General features: G+C 52.0%; 2 protein-coding genes across 2 annotated transcripts; both read right to left on the reverse strand.

Annotated features, from left to right (window-relative positions):
- Positions 1-235: 235 nt before the first annotated feature.
- Positions 236-3,323, reverse strand: LOC119324832 (U-box domain-containing protein 52-like). Its single transcript, XM_037598599.1, has 4 exons — positions 2,436-3,323; positions 2,076-2,352; positions 664-1,974; positions 236-566 (listed from the first exon to the last, which is right to left on the reverse strand). Exons 1-4 carry the CDS (start codon positions 3,134-3,136, stop codon positions 495-497), a joined length of 2,361 nt encoding a protein of 786 aa, XP_037454496.1. The 5' UTR covers positions 3,137-3,323; the 3' UTR covers positions 236-494.
- Positions 3,324-3,558: 235 nt separating this feature from the next.
- Positions 3,559-7,727, reverse strand: LOC119324454 (putative lipase C4A8.10). Its single transcript, XM_037598246.1, has 10 exons — positions 7,306-7,727; positions 7,154-7,221; positions 6,568-6,638; positions 6,189-6,440; positions 5,408-5,571; positions 5,261-5,316; positions 4,855-4,907; positions 4,645-4,762; positions 4,252-4,349; positions 3,559-3,966 (listed from the first exon to the last, which is right to left on the reverse strand). The coding sequence occupies exons 1-10, from the start codon at positions 7,725-7,727 to the stop codon at positions 3,898-3,900; spliced, it is 1,371 nt and encodes a 456-aa protein (XP_037454143.1). The 3' UTR covers positions 3,559-3,897.
- Positions 7,728-8,035: the final 308 nt, after the last annotated feature.

The following is an 8,035-nucleotide window of genomic DNA, read 5'->3' on the forward strand; positions in this document are numbered from 1 at the left end:
AGGAAGGCAAGAAAGGGATGGCGGCGATGGCGAACTAGGGTTCCGCCCGGGCCGCTCGCGGGAGCGGCACAGGGGACCTAACTGTAGTGCTATTTTTCTAAAAGCTGCACTTCTATGGACAATGCCAGTTCGGTAAGAGAATCACAGGGCAAGAAGCAGCAGTAGCAAGAAACAGTGGCTACCACCGTCAGCAAGAAACAGTGGTTTAAAACAAGAGCTGGATCAAGAAATCATCATCGCTACGTTTTACACACGATTGCTTTCATCAGTATAGTACATACATTTTACAAAATTTACAACAACGAGCGCATGCACGACGAGTGGCTACCGACAGACGACATTAAGAAACCACGACCAAGTATTAGGTACGGGCGAAGAATTACACAATTTGTTTATGATTGATGAACCTTCGAAACGCTCTGCTCTGCCCTGCTCTTCCGCCTAATGATCTGAGAACTTTGGAAGCACAGCGCAGCATCACGACGCGACTTTGGTCAGTTGTAGTTGGGCCTTCTCGTGCTCCCGCCGCCGTACTGCGACCTCGCGAACGGATCGCTCATCTGGTCCTGCATGCGCATGATTTACCCGTGTCAGTGTGCATCGTCGTTCCTGCAACAAGGAGGATGAGAAATGGCGGATGATCATTCGTGTTGGTTTTCTTACGTTCCGTGACTGCGACATGGAGGGGTTGCTCATGTAGGCGGAGCTGGTCATGCCGGTCCGCAAGCCGCCGCCGCCGCCCATGCTGCCCATGCCGCCCATCATGGGGTTGCAGAACTGCATGTTGTCCTCGCCGAGCGCACGCAGCCGGTTGAGCTCCGGGAGCACGCCGGTGGCCAGGTCGGGCCGGTCCTTGCGCCGGAGCTCGCAGCAGCGCAGCGACATCTCCGCGAACCGCCGCGCCTCGTCCACGGGCCAGTCGTGCACCGCCGGGTCGAGCAGGTCGGCGATGGTGCCGTGGTCCAGCGCGCGCGCCACGTGGTGGGTCAGCCCCATGGGCGGCCGCGCCGTGATGATCTGCAGCAGCATCACGCCCAGCGAGTAGACGTCCGACTTGACGCCCAGCATCCCCGTCTGCTGGTACTCCGGGTCGATGTAGCAGAAGGTGCCCGCGGCGCTCGTCATGTGGCACTGCGTCACCGTGTCGGCCACCGACGGCGGCACCAGCCGGGCGAGGCCGACGTCGCTGATCTTGCTCACGTAGTTGCGGTCCAGGAGGATGTTGCCCGGCTTGAGGTCGCGGTGGACCAGCGGCTCCGGCTTGGCCTGGTGGAGGAAGAGGAGGCCCGTGGCGATCTCGGCGGCGATGCGGAACCGGTGCTGCCAGGGGAGCACCGGCCCGCCGCCGCGCTTGAAGAGGCAGTCGTCCAGGCTGCCCATGGCCATGTACTCGTACACCAGGCAGCCGTACTCCGGGCAGGCGCCGAGGAGGAGCACCATGTTGGGGTGGCGGATGCAGCTGAGCACCTCCACCTCCTGCTGGAACTGGGCCTTGCCCTGCGCGGCGTCCGGCCGGAGCACCTTGATGGCCACGGGGGTGTGGTCCAGCTGGCCCTTGTACACGGGGCCGTAGCCGCCCTCGCCCACCTTGAGCGAGTCGGAGAAGTGCTCCGTGCCCGCCTCGATCTCCTCGATGGTGTACCGGCGGTACCTCGCCGACGAGGCGCCGGCGTCCCCCTTGAGCGCCCTCCTCTCCGCGGCGATCCGCTTCTGGGCCTCCAGCTCGGCCAGGCGCTGCGACGCCTCGGCCGCCTCGATGGCCGCCCGCGCCTTGGCCTTCTCCTGCTCGATGAGCGCCAGCGCCGTCTCCTCCGTCAGCCGGCCGTCCTGCGACCGCTGCTCCTCCTCCTTCCAGCGCTGCAGCTCCGTGGCCTTCTGCTTGGCGGTGAGCGCCTCCTTGCAGGCCGTGCTGTACATGTCCATGGTCTGCTTCAGCTCCAGCCGGAGCCGCCGCATCTCCGCCTCCATGTCCTCCTACATACATGCATGCATGCATTGAGATTTGCAACCGAGAAAGATTAATGGCAGGCAGGCATGCATGGCGATCGTGCGTGTTGCTCGCATGATGGAGGTACCGCGGGGAGGGAGGAGGAGACGCTGGTATGGGAGTTGGAGGTGCTCTCGCTGCCGAAGGTGTCGAGACCCCACCCCGAGCGCGGCGCCTCGAAGCTGTTGTGGTCGTAAGTGTCCGACCCGGTGGACAGCCGCGGCTGGTACGACGCTCCGCCGCTCCGGTCCACGCTCCGGTGCTGGGTCGGGGCCCCGATGAAGGATATGTCCGACGACTCCGTCTGCGAGAAGTCCGGGAACTTCCTCGCCGACGTCGTCGTCGGGCCCCTCGAGAACGGAGACCTGCCACGTACGTAACCATGATCGATCAAGCTACATGTCCGTCCATGCATGAACTAGCGAGCGAGCACAGAAACAAGACTTACATGATGAAGTTTTCTTGCGGCTGCAGCGAGGGCGTGACGGTAGAGTCGGCTCGCGTCGCCTGAGGAGGCTGCGGCGCCGCCCACTTCTGCACGGCCGCGGCCGCGGGCGCCGCGGCAAGCTGCTGCGGCTCGGGCGGCTTGGCGGCACCGGCGCCGCCGCCCTGGATCATGTTGCGGAGCGGCGAGACGGAGGGGGCGGGGCGGATGGCCTGGCGCACCGAGGTGACCTTGCCGCCTTTGTTGACGACGTAGACGCTGGTGAAGTCGGGGGCGGTCTTGCAGACGCTGTTGGGGACGTCGGGCTTGAAGCGGACGAAGCTGCTGCGGGTGTTGGCGCCGAGGACGAGGCGCTCGACGGCGGCGTGGGCGGCGAACTCGACGAGGGACTTGGCGACGTCGTGGTCGTCGAGGAGCACGTCCTTGCACTGGATGTCCTTGCGGGTGCAGAAGCAGCGGAAGGGGAGGAAGAGGTCCTTCATCTGCGGGTCCGTCGGCTGCTTGTACCCGGCGGCGTCCTCCACGCCGCCGGAGCTGCCGCGGGTGTTGACGTGGACCAGCACCAGGGTCTGGCCCCGGTGCACCAGCGTCTCCGTCGCGTACTTGAGCGCGTTCTGGCTGTTCTTGTCCTTGTCGATGCACACCGCCACCAGCGGGTAGCTGCCCCCGCCGCCGCCGGCGTCGCCGTCGCTGTACTTGCCCATCCCCCCCGCCGCCACGGCCGCCCACGCAGCCAGCTCAGATCAGCCTCCTTTCTCCTCCCTCTCTCGCTTTGGTCCTCCCTAATGTCTGTCTCTAGGCTATGCTCCTGCAATTCTCCCAAGGATCATTCCAGCTATGGAAGATTGCCAAGGGAGGAGCTGTCGGTCAGGAGGGGAGGAGCTCTTTTAGGCAATCTGCTCCTCTTCTCTGACCTCCATTGACTATTATTAAGCATGGCCTTGTTGAATGCATGTGGTCGGCTCTTACAAAGGGAATGTTTTCGTTTTTCCAGCTGAGTTTGCGGGTGACCACAGATTCTGCTCATTTTCTTTCCCCATACAAAACAGACGTTATCAACAGACAAACTCTGCTGGTCTTCAGTAGTTTGGCAAACTCTGCAATTGCACAAATCCTTATACGGTCATCACCCAGTAACAGAAGATATAACATTTAGCACCAAGCATTGTTCCAATATACAGATTCCAATGTACAACCCAGATCTCCAGGAGATAAGCTTCTAATCAGCACTACAAAATTTACACCATTGGGCTAATATTTACAGTATTACGGCCCAACTCAAGTCTACAATAGTAGTGACAATGAATTCAGGAGGTCACATGCTGTATGTATGCTCCCACATGTATGTTGGCCTGCCAGGAAATCAATAGATAATCTAACTTGAATGGAGTTATGCCGCCATATAGAAGATGAATTAGTTTTCCAGTAGAATCATTTGGAAAGAATAGGTGAGACTGGCCACAGCCTAGACTAGAAAATTGTCTATCATATGGTAGATGACATCTTCTCCCTCCAGGTTCATTGGGGTCCTGACCTGCATGTGGGGGTTGCAGGGTTCAGTCCACAGTTGAACGTTTTAAGGCTCTTGCAATTTAGTGACACTATTTGTAAATGTAGAATTCAGAAATCATGCACCACTATATATATATGATATCTAACAGCAAAAGGCGTCCCGCACATTCCACAGGTACCGATTAGTTCAAAGACAATAATTCCGTTGCAACGCAAATGCAACGTTAATTAAACCATCAACCCGAGCCAACTGTCATGAGGGTAATAAACTGTAAATAGCTACAGTTGTTGAAGGCTTGAATCCTACCTGGATATTGTAATGCGCATTGTATTTTAGCCGGCTCTCATGAAAGCATACATCGACCCGTTCCCAGGTCACTTGTGTAAGGCCACGGATCATCTCCTCTGCAATAATAATGTCCAATGTCAAAGTGGAAAACCAGTAGCACAAAATCTCTAGTTTAAAAGGACAGTATATACAGTGCACGCCATACTCTCTGATCAGTATTTTTGAATTTCTAAGGTTCTGAACCTACTGATGACAGGTGAGTTTTAGAACCTCTAAAAATCAACAACTTCTTGGTTTGGAGCTTTATCTAAAGCCTTCACTCAAATTTTGCAGGAACTCTATCCCAGCTTTATTAAAAGAACAAAAGCCAAGCTTAAAACACCACAGCACATTAATTGCAATGATTGTTACCTTCAGGGCTATCCGTGAGTGAAGTGTCTACAGAATCCTCTTGCTGAGTGCCCTCTGAGTTAGCAGTATCAACATGGATAACATGCGGGTACTTCTCATTATTTGCTTCTAACTCAAGCTACAACAACAGTCAGGGCAGATGGTTAAAATTTTAGGGACAGAGAAAGATTATAATACTTTAAAAATTAAAGAGGTGAAGTTCTCGCTTACTTTCGGTAACTCATGTTGACGCCGAATCGACGATGTGCTCCAACCAACTATGTCTTTTTCGAAGTTAAGGGCACTGGCATCAGGAGTTTTGATTCTCAAACAACAAATAAAAAATTGTTACACCCTCCATTTCTATATGCAAGGCCACTTCGATTTTTGTGTCAAACTTTGACTTAAAATTTTGGTCAACGAAATATGGGTTATATGTCATAAAAAAATATCATCAGAAAGTTGTTTCAAATGTGCATCTAATGACATACTTTTTGTGGCATATAACTCACTTTTTGTTGATAAAATTATTCGTCAAACTGAGACATAAAAATATGAAGTAGCCTTGTATACAGAATGGAGGGAGTACAATACATAAATTATATAAAAGGTTTAGTTTGTAACATCTATAGGATACGGTCATATGTTATATTTGCATACGCAACACGGCGCTTAAAAGAGCGCAAAGCTGACCTGCATAATAACAAGGTCATAAGCAAGTGACATTGCAGCAAAACAGGTGTGAAAGTATCAATATCAATTTCTGCATATCATGAGTTGGTACATGAATTTCCCATCATCGCAGTCTTCAACCATTCGCACGAGAAGTGGAGGCTTCCCATCGTCCCTGTCCGAGAGGAACAAGTGTTTACCCGTTCTCCCAACTATAAGATGTGCAGTTTCTGCAGCGGTTTGTTCCAAAAGTGGAACACCAAAAAGGAAGGGCAGCTGTGGAGAACAAAAATGTCAGATATGAATACCATTTTCTGTCCTTATTAAGACATTTTATTCCAATTGAGTTCAGGGACAAACACAAATACACAATGGAACATTAAACTCGGAGTGGCAGAAACTTCTGGAAGGAGGAAACCATAAAAGATGTGTAGAATCAGTCTATGGCAAGGAAATGAACTCTTTTAGTATAAACAATAAGAAGTGGGTATTGTAGGAATTATAAGTGAGAAATGATGCCTTCATTTAGAAAATTAGGCTACTTCGTTCAAGGAAAATAATACTTCTAGCTCCTTACCAAGTGGATCCACACTCAATAGTTCAAGGCTCCAGTTTAATTGGAGCAAGAATGAGATTCAACATGCACTTGTGTTCATGAGCTATTTGTCCATTTTAGATAGCAAGGCGATATGACAAATGCAAGAGTCTTGGACTTGTAGAAATAATATCAGAAGAGCTGATAGAAATGCCAGAAGCAAAAACTAATCACTGCCTAAGTGTTGGAAAGAAGGTATGGTGATTGATAAGTTTACTAGCAAACATATATTTGGCCTCCCACTGATAGAATGGTATTAGTACCCCAGTACTACGCACAAGATAACCCTGAATCTTACTTGTTTATTCCACCTGGAGCCCAGGTGTGGTGTAGCTGACGCAATGAAATTCATTGGTTCTAAGCCAGCTATTTTACCACCTCTGTACATACTTTCTTGGTCAGAATGCTTCTCCATATTAAGGCATGGCTCTTCGCTTGTTGATTCTTCATAGAGTCTTCCAATTGCATATCTTGAAATCAATCCACCAAGTGAATGAGCAATAACAGAGATTTTCCGCAAATTTCCTTTTCTCTGGACAACTTGGTGTACCTGGATAAAAAAAATATCAGTTTGATCTGTTATTTCCCCGATTCTGCGTCTCCTTCTAAGTACAACATGCATATTTTAGCAGTGGCTAGAACTACTAGAACACTGCCAAAGTCAGTAATGATGATACCTCTTCAGCCAGTCTTTCGCCCATTATATCAACTCCATCGTATGTTAACTTTGAATGATTGCACTCACTACCTGCTCAGATAAATTTTATAAGACATGTGTATCAAGTTCTACCAGAAAGTAGTGTGCATCATGACGTAGACATGTCAACGGTCAATTAATCATATAGCCGACACGGGAAAAGGGCAAATTATATTATTATTATTATAAAGGTATTAGTCGGAAAGAGATAATTGCAGTTATATTTGCAGTGGCTCGGTGCTCAGTTACGTCCTATCAGTGTAATACTTCTTTCTATATTTTCAAAACAACAACCAAACATTCAGCTGAAGGCAAGTCCTAAAACCTCTGAACTCTGAAGTGTCGGTGCATTTGCTGCTGGTCATGCCTTTACAGGTGAACTGAATAGGAAAATTTAGCTAGGTTTTACAGTAACCCATACCTTTCTAGGTCCAAACTAAAAAGGTCCAATTCATTCCAAAATGTCAGCAAATCAACAGAATTTGAAGTCATGGATGTGAATTGTGGTAATGCTTATATGCATAGCAAGCAAATTAAAAGAGCAGCACCACCCAGTAGAGACTCACGATGCACATAGACTTTCCCCGGGAGCCTCTTCACGAACTGCTCTGCTGCAAACTTCCAATCCGCCGAACTGATCAAAGCCACGACTCAGTTAATATACCAAATTACTGGCCATCGCGAATAAAATAGAAGTGAGAGTGTATCTTCCACCCACCTTCCGTAGAGCCCGTTAACCATGACGACGAGGTGATCCGCGTCCGCGCCGCCGGCCTCCACCTCCACGCGGCTTCCAGCGTCTCGCCCCTCCTCCTCGGCCTCAATCTCCACCTCCGTGCTCTGGGGCGACGGCCGCGACAGCGCGCGGCGCAGCCGGCTCCCCAAATCCAGCCTCTCGCCTGGCGGCCTCTGCTTGCGGCCGGGCGGCAACCCTAGATCGAGCCGGAGCGCCGGCCAGCGAGAGTCGCCGCGGCTGCGGCCGCCGCCCGAGGGCGAGCTCGTGGACTGGCCCATGGAGGAGGCGAGTCGGCGGTGGCGGCGGCGAAGGCGGCAGCGAGGGGGTGGGGAAGGGGGGGTGGGGACGGGGGAGGCCGCGAGGGAGCACGTGGCGTACGCGCAGAGCCTGGAGGAGGCGGGCATTCTCGGGTTGCTTGAGTTGAGAGGAGTGTGTGGGGCCCGCGCCGGCGGTTCTCGAATCGCGGGGATGACTGTTGCGGACGGAGACGCCTCCCATCGAACGGCTGAGAAGCGTTCTCAGGGACACTTGAGTGGTCGACTTCGTTTTTTAGCACCACTCGTCTTGCTGACATGGCTTCACTGGTCACCACGAACAGCTCGGACAGAAAACCACGACCATTGGGGCTCAGATTCGAGGAACCAAGTGGGCATCAAGACCTAGTCGACACACAAGGGCGTAGCGTATCTAATTGCACCCTCAAAAATGTTTA

Source organism: Triticum dicoccoides, chromosome 6B (assembly GCF_002162155.2).
Source record: "Triticum dicoccoides isolate Atlit2015 ecotype Zavitan chromosome 6B, WEW_v2.0, whole genome shotgun sequence".
In the NCBI taxonomy this organism is placed as follows: domain Eukaryota; kingdom Viridiplantae; phylum Streptophyta; class Magnoliopsida; order Poales; family Poaceae; genus Triticum; species Triticum dicoccoides.